Below are 27,888 nucleotides of genomic sequence, written 5' to 3'. Positions count from 1 at the left end.
CTTCCCTTAAAGTCACCTCCCTAGATTTTAGGAGCTCTAACACACCTCAAAAATAAGGCCAAGTTCTTTACAGTATGCACAAAACTGGACCTATGATTATCAAGGAAACTCATTTCAAAACAGATCACTATCCTTCCATTGTAAGTTGCTATTTTAACCAATGGTTTCATTGCACCAATTCCTCTTTTAGATCTAAGGGTGTAAGTATACATGTTCCATCATAGACGTTGAAAAGATTTTCAACTGGGTCCACTGGTCCTATTTTTGTAGTACTTTGTCCCAAATTGGTCTGGGTTCCTCACTGTTAAATAAAGTCATGACTCTTTATTGCTGCCCCACAGTGAAAGTACGCACTAATGATATTCTTTCGTCTCCTTTCAATTTTTCAAATGGCACAAAGGAAGTACCGTATGCCTCCTTTCCCCCTTGCTATACGCTCTGGTTACGGAGCATTTGATAATTGCAATGCATGGTGGCCCAGGAGCAGCGGGGGTTTCGCAGGGGCCGGACGCCTCAACCAGACCAGAACCCAAGTGCCCTCTTCCCGAGGTGTTTTCTGGGGAGAGGAACAAGTTTTTTGTTTTCCGACAGGCGTGTCGCCTGTTTATTCGGATGCGTCCCCGTTCTTCCGGGTTGGAGGCTCAGAGGGTCGGGCTGATAATGTCCCTGCTGCGGGGCTCTGCCCAGACCTGGGCTTTTTCCATCCCCGAGGGTTCCTCCTGCCTGCAGTCCGTGGACTCCTTTTTCCAGGAACTCGGGGGTATCTTCGACGAACTGGACCGAGCGGGGTTGGCGGTTTCGCGGTTGTTGGCACTGCAGCAGGGGTCGTTTTGTATGGAGGATTATTGCTCCAACTTCAGACGCTATGCGGGGGAAACGGCATGGAACGATAGCGCTCTGAAAGACGTTTTCCTGCAGGGCCTCTCGGACACAGTTAAAGACCTGTTAATTTCCCATCCCGTTCCCGGGTCTTTAAGGGAGGCTATGGAGCTAGTGGTGAAGGCAGATAGGAGGCTCAGGTCTAGGAAGCAGGACAGGCAGGCCCGTAGAGTCAGGGAGGTCGGTTGCCCTGGTCCCTCTTCCTCCTTACCAGTCTCTGTTCCCGAGCCGATGGAGGTGGATCCGCTGGACCCCAAAGAGCGACGCCGGATCCGTTTGTTGCATCGTCTCTGCCTCTACTGCGGGAAAGCTGGACATCGGGTGATAACCTGCCCCCTGAGGTCTCAACGCTCGCAGCCGGAACCGGCGGAAAACTCTGAGTCCTAGGCGATTGTAGGGAGGATGGCCTAGGACTTCAGGCACTTCCTAAACTTTTGGTACCGTGTCAGGTCAGATTCCGGGATTTTTCCCGATCAGGGCGGGCGTTTATTGATTCCGGAGCAGCTGCTAACTTGATAAGTCTATGTTTTATCTGTTCCCTGATGGCGGAATTTGTGGCGCTGAAGACGCCAATTCACTTTACCAGCATTGATGCTACCCCTCTCTCTACAGGCCTGGTGTGATGGAGGACCCCAGGATTGCAGTTCACGGTGGGGATTCTCCACTCGGAAGAACTGTCTTTCATGGTTATGGAAAAAATGTCGGTTGATGTGGTGCTTGGTATGCCCTAGTTGGCACTGCACAATCCCCAATTTGATTGGTCCACCCGGGAGTTGACTCATTAGGGATCATCCTGTCATAGTCACCTGTCTACTATAGCCATGTGCTCCGCAGATACTGTGCTCATTCCGGAGTATTTGTCAGACTTTCAGGATGTGTTCTCCAAAAAACTGTCTGAGGCTCTGCCTCCGCATAGGGAGTGGGATTGTGGTATTGACCTGATCCCCGAAAGTCCCATCCCTAAGGGAGCCATTTTTAATTTGTCAGGCCGCGAGCACGAGGCCCTCAAGTCCTGTATCTCGGAGGCTCTGGCCAACCGACATATCCGGCCGTCCAGGTCACCTGCCGGGGCAGGTCTCTTCTTTGTAGAGAAGAAGGACGGGACGCTAAGGCCTTGTGTGGATTATCGGGCCTTGAATAAAATCACAGTGAAGAACCAGTGCTCCTTGCCCCTGATTCCTGACTTGTTGAATCAGGTGGTAGGGGCCCACTTGTTCTCCAAACTGGACTTGCAGGGGGCTTACAACCTAATTCGCATTAGAGAGGGAGATGAATGGAAGACGGCGTTCAACACCCCGTTAGGACATTTTGAATGTCTGGTCATGCCTTTCGGACTCTGTAACGCCCCCGCTGTGTTTCAAGGTTTTATGAACGCGGTCTTTCACGACTTCCTGGGGGTATTTCTGGTCATCTATCTTGACGACATTCTGGTGTACTCGTCTGACTGGGATTCACATGTGCGGCACCTGAGGTTGGTCCTGACCCATTTGCGCGAGTATCAACTTTTTGTCAAGTTAGAAAAATGCACATTTGGTTCTAAACAAGTGTCCTTCCTTGGTTATGTAATCTCACCCACGGAGATTCAGATGGAGTCTGATAAAGTAGCAGCAATCTCCCAATGGGTCAGACCAGACAACCTCAAGGCTCTCCAGCGGTTCTTAGGTTTTGCAAATTTTTACCGCAAATTCATTAGGAATTACTCGGTTATTGCTCAACCCCTGACCGACCTGACTAAGAAGGGGGCCGACTTGGTAAAGTGGTCGCCTGCAGCCCTTGAGGCCTTTAGCCATCTAAAAAGGGCATTTACGACTGCCCCAGTGCTAATACAGCCGGACGCACGACTACCCTTTTTCATTGAGGTAGATGTGTCTGAAGTGGGGACAGGAGCAGTATTGTCGCAGGAAGTCAGTGGGAGGCCTGGGTATAGCCCATGTGCATTCTTTTCACGGAAGTTTAATTCAGCAGAGCGCAACTATGACGTGGGTAACCGTGAATTATTGGCTATCAAATGGGCTCTGGAAGAGTGGCGACAGCATCTTGAGGGTGCTAGACACCCAATTACCAGATATACAGATCACAAGAATCTGGTATATCTCGCCAATGCCAAAAGACTCACAGCTTGTCAAGCCAGGTGGGCGTTGTTCTTCGCCAGGTTTAATTTCGTCGTGACATATATCCCAGGAGAGAAGAACGTGAAGGTGGATGCCCTGTCACGGAGTTTCGGAGTGCCCGATAGTGAGACCATGACTCCCAAGAATATCTTAGCCCCTGGCGTGGTGGTGGCAGCTGTAGAGTCTAACTTCGTCCCCCAACTACAGGATGCTCAGCAGGACGCTCCTTCGGGGGTGCCGGAGGGCAGATGGTTTGTGCCAGAGACCCTACGTCCTAGAGTCATGGATGAATCTCACTCGTCGGTTCTCGCAGGGCATCCAGGGTTCCAGGGGACCCTGGAGCTTTGTTCCAGACACTTCTGGTGGCCAGGCATGTCTCAGGAGATCTGCAACTTTGTGAGGGGATGCTCGGTCTGTGCTCGCAATAAGAGTCGGCGGCGCCCTCCGGAGGGTCCTCTGAGACCGCTACCGGTTCCTTCCAGTCCATGGTCGCACTTATCGGTAGATTTCATCACTGATATACCAGAATCCCAGAAGTGCACCACTATCCCAGTGGTGGTCGACCGGTTCTCAAAGATGGCACATTTTGTGGCGTTAAAAAAGCTACCCTCGGCAAAAGAATTTGCCACGATTTTTGTAAAAGAAATAATTCGCCTACGTGGGGTTCCCCAAAATATTGTATCTGATCGCGGGGTTCAGTTTGTGTCGCAGTTTTGGCGTGCCTTCTGCAGAAACCTGGGAACGTCGCTTTCCTTCTCTTCAGCGTTCCACCCGCAGACTAATGATCCAAGATTTAGTGCAATATTTACGGTTGTTTGCTAGCGAAAGGGCTCATCAGTGGGCAGAGTTCCTGCCGTTGGCAGAGTTTGCACTAAACAACCGCCCTTGTTCTTCCACTTGGGTATCTCCATTTTTTTGTGTATACGGGCAGCATCCTCACTTCCTTACTGCAACCCCTACTCCGTCGGTCTGTCCTGCAGATGATGTTGCCACAGATACGCTTCGGGGAGTATGGAAAGAGGTACAGAGAAACTTGGAAGCAGCGGGGACCCGTATGCAGTTGCGTAGTGGGAAGAGTCTGTCTGTATCTGAACCTTACAGGGTGGGACAGAAGGTATACCCGCCTTCTAAAAATCTCAAATTACGGGTCCCATCCTTGAAGCTGGCGCCACGTTACGTGGGGCCGTTTGCCATCACACGTGTGGTAAACCCACTCGCCTACGAACTGGGTTTGCCAGCCACATGGAGGGTTCACAGGGTGTTCCATAAGTCGTTATTGAAACCTTTTCTCCCTTCACTGCCAGTTCTGTTAGCCACTAGTTAGTCTGTCTGCAGCGAGTCTCAGCAGCTCCTAGTTTGCTAGTCAGCTTCCTCCTGCCTGTCTTAGCTCAGTCTTTGTTTGTTGGTCTTTTCCATCTGCCTCTTCTGTCGGCACTCTCTCCCCCATCAGTTAGTTCCATCTAGGTAGTCGCCAGGTCCCTAGCCAGAGCAGGGACCGCCGCCCAGTTGTCCGCCTGGGGTTAGCCAGGGCCGAGGCAAGTAGGTAGGGACAGTGGGGTGCGGGAAGTTCAGGGCACCCCACCTGGCGCTCGGGGGTCAGAGTGCCGTAACACAGTCACTGGGACCAGCACTCTCCACTTTTTGATGTCTGGAAAGTGGACAAGCAAGGAAAGGTTATCAAAATAGTAATGAGCACCTGTCTGTGAGTGATGAATGACTGAGTGACTGTTTGAGTTACATATGATAATGTCACCGTCATGTGATCAGCCACCGGGGCTCTGAGCTCTGCCCTTGGTCAAATGACGGTGGCGTTATCACAGCTCCTTCATCCCTGTGCACTGAATGAGAGATTATGGGCAATCTGCATCCCCCACAAACCCCCATGGCCTCAGTTGCTATGGATATAGCAGTACTAAGTCTGGCAGTTTGTAGCTGGTTGTGAGACAGCTGCACACCTGTGTGGAGACTCCAATAAATGACACCTCACAAATGTACACATTCATAGCTGGCTGTGCATATTGACCAACAACATTGAAGCATAGTCCTTCCCCACTATCTTCACAGTCTACTGAACGTGATATCATGTAATCTCGAGCGCTAATGCCACCAACACCAGTCCAGCCTTCATATAATCGTTGACTGTTGTCCAGTGGTGAAACAAACCGTTGCTGTCGTGCAAAAATGTCACCACGGAGTGTTTAATGCCTCTGTGAAGCTACTGCAGCTTACATTATACAGCGACGAGCCAAAATGTCACCTCAGCTACCAGCTGAAGTTTGTAAGTCTTGCATGGAAATATTTTTCTGTTTTTTCCTAACATTGCGCTAGCTCAGTTTGTGGTGCTGTTCCAAGGTAGCAAGCGGAGATTTGCTCTCTAATTCATGCCAGTTTCTGGTATAAATTCTAATAAATCTGTAGGCCTGCAGTGGCCTTCCCGCTTCCCACAAAACACCACCTACTTTTCTCATCACCTCTAAAAAGTGTCAAAAGAAATGTAAAAAGGCAAAAGAAAAATGCTAAAACTGCGAGAATTTGCAACCAAGACTTTGCAACAAATTCAATAATAAATGACCCCTATGTCTTTGCAGGGCAGTAAAAAAAAAAGGGACCTTTTTTAGATAAAATAAGAGGGTAGGCCTTCACTTACAGCTGAATTGTTCAAGCACCGGATGTAGCACAGGATGCTACAATATGAAAGCTTGGCACAGTCATACAGAGGATTGAATGCAGAATGTATAAATTAACTTACGTGTTGTATTTGTCGTCTGTTGAAATTCGCTGCTTTGAACTCCATTTTGGGTCTCGGTGTAGATAGTAAAAGTGTAGTTCGTTCCTGGCGACAACTCTGTTACAAGCATAAAGCTGCTGGTACTCGAAACTGTGATGTTGTCTGGTTCTCCATGGATGTTGTACTTGTAGGTTTCTGCATTAACATCAGAAGGGATGGTCCAACTGAGATTCATTTCCTTCGTCCATACACCAATGACCTTGAAATCAGAAACACTGGAGGGCACTGAGGGGGTACAGAATGGGATACATCAGATTAGCAGCTATTCCAAATGCATGAGGTAAATACTGTAATCAGTATGATTATTGCCTAGGGTACAATGTTACTACAATTTACATAATATAAAATCTTTGTGTCCCACAAGGTAATTGTGCCCCGTTTGTGTCCTTCTACGAGATTATAGTGCATGCTTTGTGCCCCCCCTTGAAGTAATAGTGTGAGCTTCATGCTTCCCTATGGCCCTGACCATTCTACTTACCTGCTGCAGCTGCAAAAATTGAAAAAACAATAGGAAAACCTCCTTCACCCACTCTGGCACTGCTGCCTCTGCCGGCTTTGGTGGAATTTAGCGCGTTTTAGCTGTTGTGGCTTCAAGTGGCTCCCATGGCACTCGTTCCAATATGGCTGCTGCCTCTACTACTGCTACCTCTGCCACCTACTTATAATACAGGCACTCAGAACCAGTGTCCCTCTTCTCCTGACCCCACACCTGATTACCCTGCTTCCTCCAAGGGACATTTGACAATTTGTCCTGCATAGGATGGTCTACGGTTGCTCACAGCCATACATGGGACTGTTCCCATGTATGAAGAACTGTAAGACCTGTGCTTCCAGGTTGGGCTATGCCTACTAAACTTGACATGGAGGGCTATATCCAGTGCCTAGAGGCTGTGTATAAACTACAGATACAGAATCTGTCTACTGTTATGGGGCAAATTTCACAATTTGAGACTAGATCCATCGCCCTGTCTTTGCATCAAGCAGAACAGCATGCAATTCTGGACCGTCAAACTGCTTCTACACTTTATTTGGAATCACTGAGGACTTGGAAAACCACAACTGTCGTAAGATCCAAGTTTGTGTCCTCCCTAAAGCTATGGCCCTGGCCGCAAGCTATGGCCCCTCAAAGAGATATTTAATACACTTTTGGGCCAGCTCGTTGACACAGACTTGCATATTGATAGAACACATAGAGCCCCTCGTCCAAAGAGCAGCCATCGTAACAGGCTTTGGGATGTTATGCCGGGTACGCAGATGTTCCTAAGATACATTGTTTCTCCTGTTGGGTTTTTTTTGTTACATACTACTGACCTACTTTCTTAGTTCAGAACCACATGTGGTTGCGTTTTTCTCTAGAGATAGACATATACCTTCTCTTCTCTTATAGTATGCTATTGTTTGCTGCCTTTACCAGCCTTGTGGTGACTTATGAGTGATCCATACCGTGTACCTGTTTGTGTATAGTCGTTACTGATTACCTTTTATGTTGTTCAAGTTCTGCGTAATTTTTCCTAGGGCCAACAGTCTTGTGTTGGGTACTTATTAGAGATGAGCGAGCATGCTCGGTTAAGGCAGATACTCGAGCGAGCATCGCTCTTCTTGAGTAACTGCATACTCGTCCGAGCAAATACGGGGGGCGGCGGCGTGTAGCAGGGGGAGAGTGAGAGAGATCTCTCTCTCTCTTTCCCCCCAGCTTACCCAGCTTACCCCCGCATTTGCTCGGACGAGTATGTAGTTACTCGAGAAGAGTGATGCTCGCTCGAGTATCTGCCTTAACCGAGCGTGCTCGCTCATCTCTAGTACTTATATGATAACTTTGTATTGCTTTATTAGTTCTCTCATCTTCAAAGTGTTTTATTCCTGACCCATTCATATTGTCTCCACATTAGTGGCTTCTTATTACTTTTCTTCCTGTGTTACGCAGTTCCCATCTATTTGACTGAGCTTATGTCATATGTGGAAAACCTCGATGGCTTACCTTGCACATGTTTCACTTACGTCTTAGAGTTTCCTGTAGTAGCAGTCAGGGCCTGGTGAAGTTCCTCCTTGATCATTAAAAGACACCCCCACCATGTCAGTGCACCATGTCTTATTGACAGAGCTATTTCTTCTGTTTCCTACTGCATTTTCTTCCTGGTTTGTAGGCTCTTCTTATTTTTTCTCATTTTGCTTTCTTTCTCAAATCCCCCTCCCGTTCTTGTTTTTCTTTTCTATTATCCTTGTTACCCCTTCCCTATAGCTTATATGGCCTCTCTTGAAGTCACCTCCCTAAATTTTAGGAAATGTAACACATCTCAAAAACTAGCCCAGGTTCTTTACAGTATGCACAAAACTGGGGCTATGATTTTTTTAGTTTGGTCAAACAGACACACAGACCTCCCGGATTTTCACCTATATCACCAAATCTCTATCATCACATGCCTAGTGAACTGGTTCCATAGTGCCGGTTGGAAGCAGTGAGTAGATCTCGAGTCTTCTCTTTCTCCATTAGTGCTCCACTATTTATCTTGGGTGGACAAACCATTACGACCGGACAAAGAATCTTTCTAATTCCCTGACTGTATGGGGCTGGCTGTTCACAATCTGGAAATCTCTCATACTCCGGGGGTAGAGAGATGGGGAGCAGAGTTTATATACCTACTCCCATTGTGGGGTAATATTCCCAATTATTTTGTATTTCTTATTGTTTCTTGTTTGGATTGCACTCCTGTGAGCGCTGATATACATGCACATTCCATTTTCCTTTTACCTGGTCCATGTCAATACAATCTTTTATATGGCGACAATAAGAACCTCTAAATATATCAGCCTATGCAAGTAATAAAACATACATCGTACTTTTCGACAGAATTGTAACAAAGTAGGCTACAAAGTTGCAGTACTACAGATGATTCGACAGTGGTCTACATATTGAAATAATCCACTTACATGTTGTTACATTGTAGATGGTACTGTTGTCGATGCTGTCATTTTCACTGACTATTTTTATAGAATAGGTTATTCCAGGAAACAAATCCGTTGCTGTATATGTAGTTTTATTACTAGTAGTTTCATTTATTATTATGTGTGTTGTATTCCTGATAATTACTCTGTAGTTTGTAATATTCACATCGCCACTAGGGGCCATCCAAGACACAATGAAGGAGTTTTCAGTGACGTTTACTGTTGTAACATCTCTAACCTCAATTGGGGCTGAAAATAAAAGGATAACATAATAACATTAATGACTGTATTAGGGAAACATATCATCAATAATCTAATAAAATGTGAAATGAGACTTGTTCCCTGTAGACGTTGCAACACTATAATAACCTGCAGAGCAGTGTCTATGGCAGCCTGTATCTATAATAACCTGCAGAGCAGTGTCTATGGCAGCCTGTATCTATAATAATCTGCAGAGCAGTGTCTATGGTGTCTATGGCAGCCTGTATCTATAATAACCTGCAGAGCAGTGTCTATGGCAGCCTGTATCTATAATAACCTACAGAGCAGTGTCTATGGTGTCTATGGCAGCCTGTATTGGAAGACTATTGGAAGGTTTTAAATTGTTCCAAATTAGATAGCAGCAGCCTGGGTCCCCACAGAATGGCATCTTGGTGAGAATTTGGGGAAGGTCATTACAATGCTTGTGCATTACTGAAATCACTCTCACATGCGCTTAATTTAGTAGGCCTATAAAGTACTTTTCAAGTTTGAGCAAGACTTTTTACATATTGATAACAAGCTACAAGCTGCTATTTTCATCAGTCCATAGTTTGTGATGGATCATTAGGCTTCTTTCCCTCGAGCGTGTATGAGACGGCCGTTTTCATGACCAACCGATAGACGCTACGTTGGGGGAGCTAAAACTGGTGAACCGCACAAATCAAGCATTTGTGCGCCCGTTCAGATGGCATGAGTCCTGACATACATATGCCGAGACTACCATGCTGTCGCCCCTTTTTCCTCCCTCCCCATTGCAGGCTCACCTGTCTTCTCCTGCCCGCTTGTTCTTTGCAATGGGGGCGGGACGGGGGCAGAGTTAAGTGTCAGTCCGTCCTGCCTCCTCCCATTGATGGCTATGGACAAGGGGTGGTAAGAGGGCGGGGTCTTATCTCCGCCAACGTCCCACCCTTTGTCCACAGCCAGCAATGCGATGAAGCGGAACGGGACTGTGCTTAGCTGCGTCCCCACCTGCCCCCTCTTATTGCAAAGAGCCAGCGGGGAGGAGAGCAGAGGTGAGCCTGCACGGGGGGAGGAGAGCAGAGGGAGGGAGTTTAACAACCACGCTGCTAAACTCCCTCCCACTTGCGGCCGCTGCCATGGGCTCCCATAGGAGCCCATAGGAGCCCATGCAGCGGCCAACGTATTCCAGCCAAAAAGATAGTTCCAGTTCTATCTTTTGTGCCCGGCGCAAAAATGCACGGCGCTATATTGGTCTGGCCGGGCGCTTTTACGGGTCAGGAATACAGCCATGTGATCTGATGCATTGGAATCCAATGCATCAGATCACAGCGTATATTGGCCAGCTGATATACACTCGTGGGAAAGAAACCTCACATTGTATGTGATAGGTTTCACAAGATTAGGGGCTAACTTAAAGTTCTAAGGCCTAAAGGAAAATTTGAAACAGGATCCCTACATACCATGCCCCATTTATAATACTGATGTCTTCTTAAATGGCAAAGGGGTGTTTTGGCCCCACCAGACATCAGCGTTTGGCTGCAAATGCTACCGCTACACCTTTAATACTCATTCCTGTGCTCAGCTGAAATATGGGATCAATTTACAGTGTTAAGCCACATTTCCACACACACATGATCGCTCAAAATTTGTCAGAAACTGACAGTTTTGAGCGATCATTTCGCATTAGCTACTAATGGGTTAATCAGCCCATTAGTAGCTAACTAGTTTCATTTGCATGTATTTAGGGAACAGCAGGTGGTCTGTTCTCTAAATACATCGCTATTGGTCTCCAGTGGGACAGTAGCTGAAAAAATGCTATCAGCGCTGCGTACGGAGAACTCGGCGTGCGTTCCCTCTTATCAGGGATGATGGATATGAAGCTGAGCTGAACTCAGCGATGGATGAAAAGTCAGTGGTAAGTGCACGATGGGCGCACATTTACAAGCAACGATTATCGCTAAAAAGATGGCTTTTAAGTGAATTTTGAGCAATAATTGTTGCGTGTAAAAGGGCCTTTAGTTAAGGCTGTAACACTTAGGACTTGGTCCTGGTCTTCCTGCTATAATATGGATGTTAAAATGCTACCATAGTACTGTAATGATCATCTATTCTATTCAGCTTTTTAGGTAGACTATAGCAATACAATGATTATTTTCAAACAGGAACAAACACTTGTTAGTATAATTAGTCTGCAGTTTGAGGATGAGGGGAATTGCAGTGAGTTTGCATTTGTATGCTAACTACGTAATTAATAAAGGGTATTCTAATTAGAAGCATTTATCATCTTTGCGCTGAATCCGTGATAATTTCTAGATTGGTGATGGTCCAACCACCGGCTGCCCTACTGATCACCGGGCAGCCTGGTCCCCAGCCGCAGGCACTGATTAGATAGCAAACACAGCACTTTACTATCTTTGTTCTTATAGACTTTAAATGAAGCAGCAGGGTATACGCTGGAACACCGCTTAATTCAGACTCCTACCACTTGTGGCTTTGTGACTCGTGGTAATGAGAGACAAGGGTGTCGTGTTCTGGCCGTCAGTAGTCCCATCTGTCAGATCCATACCGATCTAGTAGTTATAGGCAATAACTGCTTCTCACCGGAATATCTTTTTACCTGACCACAGTCAATAAGTTTGGCTAATGAAGAACTGCCCACCAAAGACTGGGCCTAAGGCCACTTTTACACAGGGACCTACATGCGCAAAAATCACGCGCATAAAAAAACTTGCGGCCATTAGAACCAATGGTTTTCTATGGGAACCTTAGGATGAAGGAATCTTAGATGCACAAAAAACATCTGAACGTTCCTATAGGAAATATTGGTTCTAATAGCCGCAAGTTTTTTACACACGTGATTTTTGCGCGCACAGGTCCCCGTGTGAAAGAGGCCTAAAGGTCCTTTTACACGGGATGATCTGTCAGGCAATAGACACGCTACAGGTCGTCCCAGCGATAATCATTCCTGCGCTCTTATAAAGGAACGAGCATCGTTGACTGAATGGAGGCTGAGCAGGTCTAGGATCGTTCCGGCCCACACGCCTCCATTCACAGTGAGCAGGCAGTCATTCATAACTGAACGGCTGCCTGTTTACATGGAACGATACGTTATTTGGTTTTCTGCATGCAGAAACTGAACGAGAAGTGAAAGACTTCTCATTCGTTGTTCAGTCGCTGCCTGCATTTACACCGAGCGATTATCATTCAGATGCTCGCTGGATCGCGGGAATCCGAACGATAATTGCTCCGCGTAAAAGCAGCTTAATATATAGCAACTGAATGCCAAATCCATGATTGAATGCAAATCACCAATATAACAATGATAGCAAATATATACTCACCATCTAGAGCAACGATTCTGTATGTACCCAGGAAAAGGAGAAAAGTCTATAAGCAAAAAGAAAATCATGTATGAATACATATATACCCTACAGACAAATGTATTATAAGTGCCAAAACACGGATGAAATCCAAAACTTATTGCTATGACTAGAATAAGGAATGTAAAAGTGCCAGTTAGAGTTGAGCGAACGTACTCTGCCGAGCTTGATGCTTGTTCAAGTATTAGCGTACTCGATGGTGCTTGTTACTCGAACCAGCATCAAGACGTGTTCGACCCCGCCCCAGTTTTTGGCTCTTCCTGCTGTGACGTGCCAGTTTTGGCCCCTCCCCGCCGCGACGCAGCACGCGTCATTGGCAAATTTTTTGTCTGGAAGGAGAGAGAGAGACACACCTAGAAAAAAAAAAACGTTCGGCACCCGGTGTCCCACATACAAAAATGCTCAAGTCTCCCTTTGTAGTCAATAGGGTTCATTACTCGAGTAGAGCCCTCGAATTTTACGAAAAGCTTGACTCGAATAACGCGGACCTGAGCATTTGGGTGCTCGCTCATCTCTAGTGTCAGTCTCTGGCCTTCCTGCCCTTCTATACACAGGTAATATGAGGCTAAAGTCCAGCACCTTTTCAAGGGAGTTATATTTTGCATATAGTTTTATACAGAGACTGTTTATTCTATAATTAGACCAATATCAGGGAAATGGTGGGTACACACTTCATAAACTTAAGATGGCCATATTAAATACACATAATAGAAATAGAAGCAGCAAAGAAATTCTAAGATCTTATTTTTTTATACATCTTTTAGCTCATCTGTGAGCTACTTTTAAGGCCCTTTTACACGGAATGATTACACTGTGTAACACATTTTTTATGTAACAGATGAGCAGATAAGTGTCATAGTAACTTTAGTGAGCTGAATTAAAATATGATATCAGTTTTTTTCTACCACGAAAGGTTTTCCAATTATGGGGTATTTATCGGCAATCCAATTGCTGTTGTATTGTATTTTTTTAGAAATCTGCCTATACAATTAATCCAGTCGGCTCGCCATTAACCTGCTTAATAAAAAGAACAATAAAAGTGATTGCGCAACTATTTTGTAATCACTGTTACACACCGTGTGCTGACAGAACACTATAAGGGTAGGTTTATGTAACATATAGGGTATGTTTCTACGTGGCGTAAACACTGCGGATCATCCAGCAGTAAGCTGTAATTAATGAACTGTGTTTTTACAGGTCATTGGTTAGACTCAATAAAAGAATTAAAATCATAAAACAAAAATACATGTTTGGTATCGCTGCATCAGTAAAAATCCGATCTAACAAAATAATGCATTATTTACCCTCCACGGTGAACGTCATACGGAAAAAAATTCAGAACGCCAAAATGCACTTTTTTGGTCATTCTGTCTTCAAGAAAAAATGCAATAAAAAGTGATCAAAAAGTCGTATGTATTCCAATATAGCACTAACAAAAACTACAGGACGTCGAAGATGGCGGCAGAAAATAATTTACAAAAAAATAAATGTCCTTAAAAAAATATATATAAGTAATACAGCAAAAAAAACTACATAAGTTTGGTATTGTTGTAATTGTACTGATCCATAGAATAAAAATGTCATTTTTGTTGCAGTTTGTGGCCCGCAGAAATAAGATGGCAGAATGTGGGTTTTTTTTCATTTTACTCCACTTAGAACTTTTAAAAAGTTTTCAGTACATTATATAGTACATTAAATAGCACCATTGAAAAATACAACTCGTCCCGCAAAAAACAAGCCTCATACAGCGAGGTCGATGGATAAATAAAGGAGTTACGATTTTTTAAATTTAAAACAATGCTTGGTCAGTAAGGGGTTAAATAACTTGCAAATGAGACGTGCCGCTATTATTCAGTTATACCAGTGGAATCAGCAGGTTTTAATTTTACTGAGACGTATCAATTACTTTCTGTTACGGAAATTTTAAAAAAATTTGTTGCACAGTGTTATTGTTCGGACAAACTAAATCATTCAGTATAAACACAGCCAAGGATGCAATGACGAATAATAGATTGTTCACTGTTCATTCATCGTTCATTTTATACAGGCATAAAAATCATCATTGGCTCATTCACTAATCGTTCAGTCTCATTAACTTCTACAGTGGAAGTGAAGGACTAAACGATTTCTCATTTGAATGAGCCAACAAGGTATCTGTCCATATAAACAGGCTGCACGTGCGAATCATTCAGTGGAAACAGACCCTGTAATATGACAAAACTGACCAGCAGATGGCGGTGTTTCTCAGATATTGTGAACTTGCACATGTTCAGTGTTGCTACAGTACAGATTTTATTTTTTTTATGATACCGGTATCACATTCGATTGTATATCAATGTTCAATCATTATCATGCTTGAATAAAGTATCATGCTTAAAGTTGAAACGTCGCTTATTCGTATGGAGGAATAAAGTATTTTTTATTTTACGGTTATTATACTTTTTTTTCCATTTTTTGCACCAATTATGCTGTTCCATTACTTCTTTTATTTGTTCCATTATTTCCAACATTTTACACTTCTTGCAGTAACATTAACACTGTTTACAATGCAGTTTCATCTTTCATAAAATGATATACAACATCAGACTGCCCAATTGGAGGACCAGAGGATCCTCTAGTGTACACGTGTCAAACTTAAGGCCCGTGAGCTCAATTTGGCCCTCCCTTTTGTTTTATGCGTCCAGCCATGCAGCATTCTTCTCACCCAGCCTGCAGGTCTGGTTCGGCAGCAGTTCACTCTGTGTCCACTGACCTCTCCCACCCCACAGTGTCTGTGTACACCTACCTGTATGCAGCACAGACCCCCAAGGGGAGAGGTCAACGATCACAGACTGCACTGCCGCCATAAAGGACCTGCAGGCTAGGTGAGTGAATGCTACCTGGCCTGAGGCCAATAGTGAGGTCGCTATAACTACTGGGATTACTATGGGGGGGGGGGGTCACTTAATACTACTGGGGCCACTATGGTGGGCCACTATTATTACTGGGGCCACCTACGAGGGACACTATGGGGGTGACAATGAGGATCACTATGACTACTGGAACAACTGTGCGGGACACTATTACTAATGCAACCACTATGGGGGTCACTATTCAGGCTTATTCAGATGGGTAAGCACATTTCAGTAACGCTAATATGAAGCATATTTGTGGGATCAAAAATTGCATATGCCTGCAAATACACTGTGTATTTGCACATGCAAAAAAGAACACAGATGGGCCTACTGAAATGGTGCACAAATATGCAGTAAATATGCAGGTTTCGTGCCGCTTCACTCACTGCAATGGCTTATTGCGGTGCGTAATATGCATCAAAATAGGTCATTCGGTATATTTTTGCATGCGATCGTCCATTGCCTGAACATCTATGCTTGTGTGATCGAAACCATTGAAATCATTATTTGGTATACTACCAAATATAGAGCTGAGCCACTATTGAATGACAGCTGAGAGCTGCCCCTGATTGGCCCCTTCGCTGAGCCAATCAGAGGCAGCACACACTCACCCATTCATGAATTCATGAATTCATGAATGGGTGAGTGAGAGCTGCCTCTGATTGGTGAGGGCTGTGACCAATCAGAGGCAGCCCATTCAGCAGGCGGGGATTTAAAATCCCCGGCTGCTGAATACTACACAGAGCAGTTCAGGAGAACTGCCGGCCAGCCGCGGCTGAACTCCGGCTGCAGGGACAAGGTGAGTTTATATATTTTTTTTTATTTTTACACATTTTTGGATGGTTTTCAGGGAAGGGCTTATATGATTAAGCCCTTCCCGAAAATTCGTCCTGCGCTCGCTGGCAGCCCATTGCTTTCAATGGAGCTGGCTGTATTGCCGGCTCCATTGAATTTCAATGGGTTGGACAGCACTCCTTTGATCGGGCCCGTTTCGCCGAAAACGCTGCTAGCTACAGATTTTTTGGCGGATCGTTGGCCCCGGTCACGCGATTTGCGGATGCGCATCCGTCATGCGATCCGCAAATCGCTGCAAAAAACAGTCGTTTGACCGAGGCCTAAATTGCACTCTTCATTCTCCCATTCCCATAAAGGACATAACAGAATGTCTAGACCTTTTCAGGCCTCCCTCACACAGGCGTTTTTCAGCGTTTAATGCTGCGTTTTCAGTGCTGCCCTAAGCGCTGTATAACGCTGCCTCTCATTTCAATGAGGCTTCTCTCAAAAGCTTTAAAACGCAGCGTTTTTTAAGGTGTGATTTTGAAGCGCTGTCTCTTCTATTTTGGGGTGTTTCAGCGTTTTTAAATGCTGGTCTTCGCCCATTGAAATGAATGGAGTGCGTTTTTAGCGCTGCTGATAGCGCGGTAGATGTGACTTCCGCATTTTTCACTCCGCTCTCAGCTGCGTTTTTTCACTTCTGGCATTATCAGCTTTCTTGGCTGCGTTTAACTGTGCTGAAAACGCTGTCAAAATGCATGTCAACGCAGCTGAAAGCGCAATAAATGCAGCGATGAAAAATGCAGCATTGAAAAACGCTGTGTTTTTGCAAATGTCTGTGTGAGGGAGGCCTTAGGCCCAATGTACACAGACGTATTTGCATTGCGGAATCCGGAGTGGGCGACAGCGTGGCGTCATCTGTACTGCACATGTGTACCGGCGCGCTGGTCAGCACATCTGCATTACAGGTGAAGAACACTGCAGACAGGTAAGCAGCGGTGTGCAGGGGGCCTCAGCCGTGTACTGGGTCGGATTCTGCTGCAGGATCCCGCATGTGGAATCCGACCCAGCCGTGTGCATTCGGCCTAACTCTTATACATTTGCAGTAGTACACATTTATAGTAGTAAATGTGAATACATAAAGCTTTCTAACCTTGGTCTGCACACAAAAATTCTGTCTAGAATAATACAGAAAATAGAAGATGGGGAGCAGGAGGGGATGAAGCTGCAGTATCTCTTCCTCAGTGTGTGAGACAGCGCATGTTGTAAGGGGACATTCATAAAACTAACAGCCATAGGACCGCCATATCAATAAAAAGACCCCAAATATACAGTTGTGCCTGGCAGGACACTCATAAAACTAAAAGCTACAGGACTTCCATAACAGAGCCTGCCACAGGATTACATTACATGTCCTGCTACAGGACCCTCTTAATAGACCACCATAACAATTATATAATATATTTTAAGGGGTGCTGTCCCTGTTTAGAAGACTGTGGAGACGAATAAGCTGTGCATGTAGTTGCACTCTGAATGTCACTCAGTGTCACAAGTGATGCACAACGTCCTTTCCTCACCCCTCTCCTGAAGTCCCGGTCCCCCAATAATGTCCCACATGCCAGGAATTTGTCATACGTGCCACCTCCACCATACTCTATGTCCTAAACTTCCTTGATTCATTTATGGTGGATTTATGTTGATATAAACAAGACTTACAAAATTCTCACACTTTCATTTTCAAGAATATGAAAGTGGGATTAAATGAGGGGGTTTAGCTTTTGTGAACCCACACACATATAATTATGGACTCGTATCAACTCGCAACATTTGGCCATAATACAGATTTTGGCCTCGTTCACACGAGCGTGGTTTTGCACGTGTGTTGTGCTGCAAAACAGTGCATGTATTAGAATCAATGGTTCCCAATGATGTGTTCACATGTCCGTCTTTTGCAGGCATGCAAAGTCATGCACCTGCAAAAGATAGGACATCTGCGCTCCGGGAAGGATCGTGCTGCGCGTAAATATTCCCCACGGGGAGTCCCCTCATCACTGAACACTGTGACAGCACTGTCACAGTGTTCAGTGACAAAGATACTCCCCGTGGGGAGTAAAGAATCCCCTGCCACAGCTGTCAGAGCTGTGGCAGAGGATTGCGATGTTCTCCCATTGCTTTCAATGGGGCTGCTGCTGCTGCCGTTGGCCCCATTGAAAGCACTGGGATGCAGGCAACCTCCGCAGTGATTTATATTTAAAGCCCTTCCCTGAAAATCATGCCTAGCTATAAACGGAAGCCTATGGGAACACTTTTCATTTGCTCTCTATTTTATAAAAACCCCTCTGAAATCAATGAGGAAAAAAAAGCGGATCAGTTTATTTCTTATTTAATTCCATTTCTCTGCTCGAGAAATGGAACAGAGGATCGGAATTATGGGTGAAGCCCTAATGCAGATGTGAATTGAGCCTTAAACATTTCAAGCGACAGTATACAGAAGTCAGAGGATGCTGATTCATGAACATTATAAATTAGAAACCCTTCTGCAATTTTTTATTTAACTGTACAATGTAGCTTTGAGGAACTATCTTCTTTCAACATCAAACTATGGAGAAGTTACTGTGGGCCATAAAGCCTGACGAGAATTACACAGTATCTCAGAATATGTTTCATTCTTTTCAACTCATTAATCAAGGACAACTTACTCATTCCATTACCAGGAAGTTGCCAATCGGGCATTTTTATTCACTACTTCCTTATTCTCCATAGTTTAATTAGTTGAGCAAAAAATAAGAAAGTCTGTCAAACACAACAATTAGAACATCTCTACATGTTTTTCAGATGTTCTGGATGACCATGATGAGTAAAAAATATCATAAACTGGTTATATCCTCACCTTTTCTCAACATGATACAAATACAATTCATTTGTACCTTTGCTGCATATACCATCTATCCAGGTACTTTCCCCATCTACAATTTGGATTTCCATTATTGTGTAAGCAGGCTGCAGCCCCATCAGATAGACCAGGGGGTTCTGGACTGGCCACTGCAACTTCAGACTGGTGCGAATCACTAGACATTGGTACAGGTTTAGTAAAACCATACTTATCGTGAGGACCTCGTGGTGTGAGAGGAGATTGTGTAGAAAGAAACATAATACCGCTGGATGCTCAACAGTTTTGCTTAGGTACTTTTTACTTAAGATAACCTGGAACAACAGCATACAGTAGTTACTGCAGATATTAACCAGTAGCTTCCTGGTTTGGTACAATTTGGAATTACTCCGGTCATTTACAACTACAGTAGCCTTTTATTTCCCCAGGCATTCACTTATCTAGGGTGATTGTTACGTGTGCTGCTGGGATCTGTAGTTCTAAGCTTCCTAGCAGCACAGCCCTCACAATTTTAATTGATTGAGCTGGCTGGGTGTGGTACTTCCTGCTAGCCAATCCCCTGGGTCTGTGCTCACATATAAACCCAGCTCCTGGTCAGTCTGAAGCTGGTCTTGTACTGTTTGGATGTATCTGTGACATGTGTCCTGTTACCTGTCCTTTTACCTATCCTGTCCTGTCTTCTGTTGCAGCTTGCTGTGTGACCTGCTATCTGTGTTCTGTTGCAGCTTGCTGTGTGATCTGTGCCTTGTGGTTCATGTCCGTTTGTACGTTTATTTTGTGTCAGTTTGGTCTGCTGAGTTTGTTTGCTAAGGCTGCACTAGGGTGGCCCCTAGGGCCCTCTAGTAGATGAGTCTTGCTAATGTAGGGACTGCAAGATACGAGGGGCCTTGCCGGGGCTTGCAGCTTAAGTTCATTGGCCAATGTACGAACTAACACCTTGCATTTATATTCAGCTTATCATTTGCTATTAGTGTTTGCATTGTAGCTGCTGTATGCTGTGTATTCTGGCTCTGTGTGTCCTGTTGTTCAGTCCCTGTCATGTGAATGCATTCTGTTCTGGTGCGTGGCTCCTAGGATCAGCTAGGGCCCAGATCCAAAGACCGCTGGGCTGCCCTTATTGGGGCAATGTCCCCGCTTAGGTAGGGCCAGGTCAACCTCCTGGTAGCGCAGGGTCAGTTGCCAGAAACCCGTGTGCGTACCCAGTCCTCTTTTGGTCATGATCATGTGGGCCCCGTGCCTAGGTTGCCCACACGATCGTAACAGTGGTACTCCACAATGCTGGCTCACTCACCTCACTGTTCAATTCTGCCCTGGTCAACTCAACACATCTTCCACTGCTTCACCTCCTGCATGAAACGCATCACAGTACTTCCATGTTTGCTTCAAAGTCCTACATTATCCACTAGTGCAGGAACCCAGCTTTTAAAGTACATTCCCGATACAGACCATGTCTCCCCTTTCACACAGCCATTTTGGTCACCACAGCTGTTTAACGCAATTGCATAAGATTTATGAAAGACACAATATCTAAATAACTTTAGTCTAAAACTTCTGAACAATTTCTACAATACTAAACAACTTTCTTAACTTTGGTTGGCAATTGATGAACACCTTCACATCTAGACGACCTGCTTGTACAAGCCCCTACAATCTCATTGTGACTCTGACTTGCCCATACAGACCCTTACACCTGCAAGGGGCATCAAAGGCCAGAATCACCTCTTGCTAGTGATGACTTTATATATAATACTATACAAGATGGATTTACCCATGTAACTCTATAAGATTTGCTTGGTGCAGTTAGTAAACTTGTACTAAGATGTTGCCCTTGGTCAGATTTGAACCTAAAACTCCAGCATTGCAAAGGAGCAGTGCTTAAAACTGAGCCACCACACTTGTCTGTTTGGCTGCTTGTTCTTCCTTCTTCTTCATCTTCCTCCAGAGGAGAAGAAGATAAGCATATAGGAGAAAAGAAGTATGAGAAGGAGATGGAGGAGAAGTAGAAAGAGGAGGAGAAAGGGAAGAAGAACTTGTAGGAGAATAAGAAAAACTTTTACTTCTCCTTTCTTTTTCCTTCTCTTACTCTGGAGAAGAAGAAGAAGGGGAAAGAAGAAGGAAGAAGCTTGGTAGCTCAGTAGCTAGTACTGTTGCCTTGTAGCACTGGGGTTTTAGGCCCAAGGCTAATAATGGACAACATCTGCATGGAGTTTGCATGTTCTCTTAGTGTTTATTTTTCTTGTTCCTCCCCATCTTCTTTTTCTCTGAAGAAGAAAGAAGTGTGGTGGCTCAGTTGTTAGCACTGCTGCCTTGCACTCTTGGAGTTTTAGGTTCAAATCTGTCCAAACTGATAGAAAACACATACACTCTCTCTTGATTTTTACTCCCATTGAATTTAATGGGAGTCAGAATTAAGCTCAACACTTACGTCTATGTAAATTTATACCTGACAAAAAGGTAACTAAAAGATAGAGTTGGGCAAAACAAAATTGGATAAAGCCCTTTGTAACAAGTCCACCTAACATGCTTTGGAAGATTTCCAACTGCTAGATAATTATAACATGTCTTTATCTTTAGTAGATCTCAACTACATTAGTGAGATCACCAAAGAAAACTCCAGTCCATCACCATTTACATATTTGACTTCTGTTTCTTGTGCAATATTTCTATGCTATGTATTAATCTCATGGCCTGTGGTTGAGCAAATTTATACACAGACATTGTCTTCACTAACATAAGGGTGTGTACATGTTCATGTACACGTGCAGACAAAAACACAGGTGACTTGTCATGGTACACTAATCACACTTCATTATCACTTTTGCATTTTTTTGCTATGAGTCAAGCAGTAAATTTAGCTGGGGACACATTTATTCAATCACTGATCTGAGCCATTGGATATTGTAAATATAAAATAATATTGTATCAATTTGCATCAGTTCTAATTATATCAGTCACTCAAATCCTGTTGTGGATTTTACACCAATGTTGATTTTTCTCCTTTTTTAACTTTCACAAATTTACACCAAAATCCATGCAATTTAGTGTGGATTTGTAATGCATATTTACACCAGAGACTTGCGCCACTTAACACATTTGTTACATTTACACCATACACATAGTTGGCGCTATACAAATAAAGATTATTATTATTATTAGTTTACTTAGACTGGTGAATGAAATGCTGGCCTTAGGAATTATGCCCCTTTATTTTTAAGGTAGGTACTTTTCTATCCTAAGGCTTGTTTTTTGTGGGATGACTTGTAGTCTTCATTTTGGAGTATATACAACTTCTTAATCAATTTTTATTGTTTTTCTTTGAGTGAATTTCTTTAATGAATCAAGATGGAGGTCTTAAAGGGGCTGTCCTGTTGTTAACTATCATTAGTAGATTGGTGGGGGTACGTCGCTCAGGGTAGTGCACTCATGCACTGAGCTGATTTCTGCAGGAAACAGACAGCTCCATTCTTACTATAGTGGCCACGCTTGGTATTGCAGGCTGTTTCCATTCATTTTAAAGGTAGCTTGGCCTGCAATACCAAGCCTGGCTACTACAGTCTTTTTCCTGCAGAAATCCGCTCAGTGCATGAGTTCACTGGCCTGGCAAACAGCTTATCTGCAGGGGTCCTGGGTGAACAAACCCGCCAATCTACTTATGATGTTCTATCCTAAGGATAGGCCATCACTAGTTTACAACTGGACAACCTATTTGATGTATTTTAGATGCAATATGACAGTGATCAGAAATGGAAACACAGTTGTGGATCTTCCATATAAAGTTAAGTAAACTAGTATGTTCCTTTATACATTAACAAGTTAGTTAGTTAATGTGAGTTAGTTCATTTTGCTAAATGAATAAGTATGAGAATTATGGGAAATCCTGAATACATGACCTGTTGAGGTTTCTTAAGGACAAGCTGGGGAAATACAGTGCTAGAGAGAATACATTATGTCTGCTGATATCATTGCTTTATTTTATAAATATCTGACATCACAGATGTTTTATCAGAATTACACGCTCACGGTGGTTAGAGGAGACAGGCACACTTATGGGAATTACACACAAAGCTCTGCTAGAACATATAAACACCAGTGTAAAGAGCCAAAGCACAGGTGGCAGCTTACTGAATGCAATCAGATAAAAACTGAGGGCCTTTCCATTCTAACACTATCTGGATCAGTCAAACATTTTCCTGGTTCACCATGTATCAGCTGGTGGGCAGGTCCATAAAAGTACCAATGTCACTTCAAAAGGACAACAGGGTCAACATGGGCCGATTTTGTAAAAGACAGATATGAGGAAAAAGATCAAGGTTCTCGTCAAGCACATTGCTGGTGATGTTTTGGATGTGTTGGGTTGCAATAGTTTTGATTTAGGGCAGGAGCAGAGTCCAGGGGATTTCGTGGTTTTCATCCTTAAGCCCTTTACAGGGATCTGGATTTCACAGCATAGAATCCCAGGATGCTACCCTAGGAGTAGCCTCTGTTAAGAACAGCAGAACAGAGGATGCCAATACTCTGGGCCAATCAGTGGCCACAGACATATGGGTTAAAATCAGTGCAGGTGGAGTCCTTCCAAAGCAGTGGACAAGGAGAAGGTCAGGACAGGCAAAAGAGGGGTAGATATGGTCAGAAAGAAGCTGAGCTTCAATGGGACAGAATAGCTGTACACTTTGTGCAGTACAAGAATCCTAAAGGACCTTATTGCTCAACCACTGTAAGGTAGGGGAAGGGTCCTTAAGAAGTCTTCGCCAGCCAAACATTGGTTGGAGAGCAGGTGCATTGATATGTGTTGGCCCTTTAAGCATTATGAGTCAGCACACTTTTGGCAAGCAGCAGAGGACACAAGGCAGGGAAAAGGAAGCCAAACTCAGAGGCTACGAGCAGAAGGGACACCAGCCAAGGAAGCAACTCAGCAGGGAGCAGCAGGGAAGAGTGGAACATGAAGTGAGTGGGGCATGACAGTTCTAAATTAGTCTAGGACTACCCAAAGACAAGATGTTACCATTAACCACTATCACAAGTGTCACTTCAATTGTTTTCTATAGGAGTCCATTGGGATTTTTATAATAGTTGCCAAGTTGTTTGAAACTTTCCTTCGTATAGAGAATAATTGACGTTGTGTAAATACTAAGGCGTAACACAAGTGCCCAAGATTGCAAACTTTACTTACAGAAATGTAAATCTGCCACTGATTTCACCACAATTTGACTTTATTTTGCCATGTTGCCCTTACCTAAAGAGCTACACAGCAGGAAATGTATGTGCAGGAAAAATATACTGGCTTGTGATAGGATCTTCCCTTCCTCCATATACAATGTATTAATGTGCAGGGTGTCTGCCATTGAACAGCTACCAATCAGACTGACAATTTCTGGAGACATGTAGAGAATGTATAAATGCAATCTATTGATAACTTATAAATAGGGGTATTTCACTAGCAAAGGAGAACAGAAATGGAGACTATCCTTCCAAAACAGAGACCCTTGAGAGATAAGCCCCATTTACATGCAAAGATTATCGCTCAAAATTCATTCAAACGATGGCTTATGAGCGATAATCGTTGTATTTAAACATTTCCATCTTTCACTCTTCGGCTAACAATTATTTTTAGGTGAGCTTAAAATCCATCATTCAGCCGGAGAGAGATAGCAGGGACCGCACTCTGTGTTCTCTACGGGAGCAGCTGATTACATTGTATTCAGGTGACAGCCCATAGCAGCCCATGTGAAGACAGTGCAGCTGAGTGCAAGGTCCAGACTACATGCTGCGATTTACAAACAGCTGCTGGAGGCTCATTTACACTCAAATGAAGGTAATAAACTGCTAATGGACATTAGTGTCCATTAGCAGTTTATGCAAAACAATCCCTAAAACTGTCAATCTTTCGATCATTTGAAAGATTGTCTTAGCATGTAAATGGGCCTGTACAATCTTGCAGATAATATTGTGAGAGTACTTTTACATGGGTCAACTATCAGCCAAAAATATAGCTTAAATAAACGATTTTGACCATAGTTATTCCATTTAAAAGTGAGACCCAAAAGGGTGCTAAGCAAAAAATCCCTCATTAGTCACTAGTCACTTTGTTTCAGCTCACTGAAACTAAGTGACTGGTGAGTAACTTCACTCTGAGTGTAAACAGGTAGTCACTCATCTTTGACAACTACCTGTTCAGGCCTTAGTCACACGGGCGTTTTTTCGTGCGATTTGCGGATCGCATGACGGATGCGCATCCGCAAATCGCGTGACCGGGGCCAAAAAAATCACCCAAAAAATCTGCTCCTAGCCGCGTTTCATTAGAAACGGGCTGGAGCTGTCTAGCGCATTGAATTCAATGGAGCCGGCAATACAGCCGCCTCCATTGAAAGCAATGCGCTGCGGGCGAGCGCAGGATGAATTGTCGGGAAGGGCTTAAATATATAAGCCCTTCCCTGCAATTCATCCAGAAAAGTGTAAAAATAAAAAAAATCTATATACTCACCTGGTCCCGGCAGACGGAGTTCAGAGCGGCCGGCCTGCAGTGGGTGTGAAGGGGGTGTGAGTCAGACTTGCCCCTGATTGGCTCAGTGGGTGTGAAGGGGGTGTGAGTCAGCCTTGCCTCTGATTGGCTCAGCGCTGAGCCAATCAGGGGCAAGTCTGACTCACACCCGGTTCACACCCACTGCAGGCCGGCCGCTCTGAACTCCGTCTGCCGGGACAAGGTAAGTATATATATATATTTTATTTTAACACTTTTCTGGATGAATTGCAGGGAAGGGCTTATAGATTTAAGCCCTTCCCGACAATTCATCCCGCGCACGCTGGCAGCCCATTGCTTTCAATGGAGGCGGCTGTATTGCCGACTCCATTGAATTCAATGGGCAAACATCGTTCTTCTCTGCCACAGCTGTAACAGCTGTGGCAGAGAATAATGATTTGTCTTCTATATGTTCTCAATGGGGTCGGCGCTGCTGCCACCGGCCCCATTGAGCGCATATAGAGAAGAGAACAGGAATCGCAGATCGCAGATAGGTGCGATCTGCGATTTCTGTTCTATAATTTATCGGACGAGCGCATAAAAAGCGCTCATGTGTCCGATACCATTGCAAAGCAATGGTTTTTAAAAATCGCCGGACGCATGCGCATGCGCAAGTCGCGCGAAAAAACGGCCGTCTGACTAAGGCCTCACAGTGAATGGAGGTGGGCAGCTGGGGGACACCTCCAGTACGTTCCACCTCAATTCACTGAACGACTATCGCTGCTATGTGAGCAATGGCTGTTGGGCCTGTTGTCCCGTGTAAAAGTATCCTAGGCTGCTGATATTTACTAATACTGAATAGAAACAAAAATGGTGATTCACTGACGGGAGATCGCAGTTCCTCATCTCAAGATAACTGATATTTGTATCCAGATAAGACTCCCGTGACAAGTCCTCTCTGACACAACTGATTTGACAGGCAAGCTTCCTCCTTCTGGAAATTTTGTGGAAACTATATTCAATGTTATCTAGAGAAAAATAAATACGACTTATCAGCTCTTTGAGGGTGTGAGTTTGTGTTCTAGCTTTACCATTCTCACTCATACGTATAACACATGAGGCGAGATTTATGAAATTTTCTAGAAAAAAAAGGGTTTTTTGCCAAAGCAGCAAATAAAAGCTTCACTTCATATTCTGCACTTGAAAAATGAAAGCTATGCTGTGATTAGTCATTATGAACAACAAAGAAATTTTTGTTCAGACAGTTTCACATTTCTGCCTCATTGGACGTCATTTACCAAAACTGTGAAACAGAAAATCTGGCCTTACTGCCCATAGCAACCAATCACAGTGCAGCTTTCATCATATAAACTGCATTAAAAACAATGAAGCTCCCCTGTGATTGGTTGCTATCTACAATAAAGACATTTTTTCAAGCAGTTTTGACCAATGGCCCTTGGTGTGAAGCATTAGTCATTTTTATATATTGACCATATTTTGAACTAATACATATTTTTTACCCTAATCCAACTGAATTTAAATCTTGTACATATTTAGGGATTCCATAATAATACCAAAATGTCTATTGGACATTTTAAAACGGGTTGACCAAAATACAAATATACATATGGTTACCGAGATATCAACCTGGAAGATTCCTTTCACAGGGTGATATTAGAGCAGCAGATCATGGCAAAATGGGATTGGACTTTATCCAAAGATCCACCAAAAATAGATAGATAGATAGATAGATAGATAGATAGATAGATAGATAGATAGATAGATAGAATAGTGAGATAGATAGATAGATAGATAGATAGATCGATAGATAGATATGATATAGATAGATAGATATGAGATAGATAGATAGATAGATAGATAGATAGATAGATAGATAGATAGATAGATAGATAGATAGATAGGAGATAGATAGATAGATAGATAGATATGAGAGAGATAGATATCAGATAGATAGATAGATAGATAGATAGATAGACAGATAGATAGATATGAGATAGCTATGACACAGATATGAGAGAGAGGGAGATATGAGATAGATAGATAGATATTAGATAGATAGATAGATAGATAGATAGATAGATAGATAGATAGATAGATATGAGATAGCTATGACACAGATATGAGAGAGAGGGAGATATGAGATAGATAGATAGATAGATAGATAGATAGATAGATAGATAGATAGATAGATAGATAGATAGATAGATAGATATGAGATAGATAGATAGATGGATGGATAGATATGAGATAGATAGATATGAGATAGATAGATATGAGACAGCTATGACAGAGATATGAGAGGGATAGATATAAGATAGACAGATAGATAGATATGAGATTGATAGACGATAGATAGATAGATACTTTCTATGTAAATAACACTCAGACATTTCCTTTCTGCAAAATGCAGTGCATATAAGAAATTTAGTATCTCCACCAATTGGCAGATAAAGTGGAATAACTGGTTGTAATGGACTGTGAAGAGACAATTACCATTTAATTCTCCAATTTATTTCTTATGTCAAGAGG

General features: G+C 43.6%; 1 protein-coding gene across 2 annotated transcripts in view; it reads right to left on the bottom strand.

Annotated features, from left to right (window-relative positions):
* The window catches only part of PTPRH (protein tyrosine phosphatase receptor type H), a 132,800-nt gene that overhangs the window by 37,114 nt on the left and 67,798 nt on the right, over positions 1–27,888 (bottom strand). For both annotated transcript variants that reach the window (XM_066607753.1, XM_066607754.1), the window contains exons 2-4: positions 12,285–12,330; positions 8,707–8,970; positions 5,740–6,003 (exon numbers count right to left, since the gene is read on the bottom strand). In XM_066607753.1, coding sequence (XP_066463850.1) covers positions 5,740–6,003; positions 8,707–8,970; positions 12,285–12,330 — 574 coding nt within the window. The remainder of the gene's footprint in view (positions 1–5,739; positions 6,004–8,706; positions 8,971–12,284; positions 12,331–27,888) is intronic.

The sequence above is a fragment of the Eleutherodactylus coqui genome, chromosome 6 (genome assembly GCF_035609145.1).
Source record: "Eleutherodactylus coqui strain aEleCoq1 chromosome 6, aEleCoq1.hap1, whole genome shotgun sequence".
In the NCBI taxonomy this organism is placed as follows: Eukaryota; Metazoa; Chordata; class Amphibia; order Anura; family Eleutherodactylidae; genus Eleutherodactylus; species Eleutherodactylus coqui.
The sequence above is the reverse complement of the archived record's forward strand: the minus strand, read 5'-3'. Positions and strand labels throughout refer to the sequence as shown.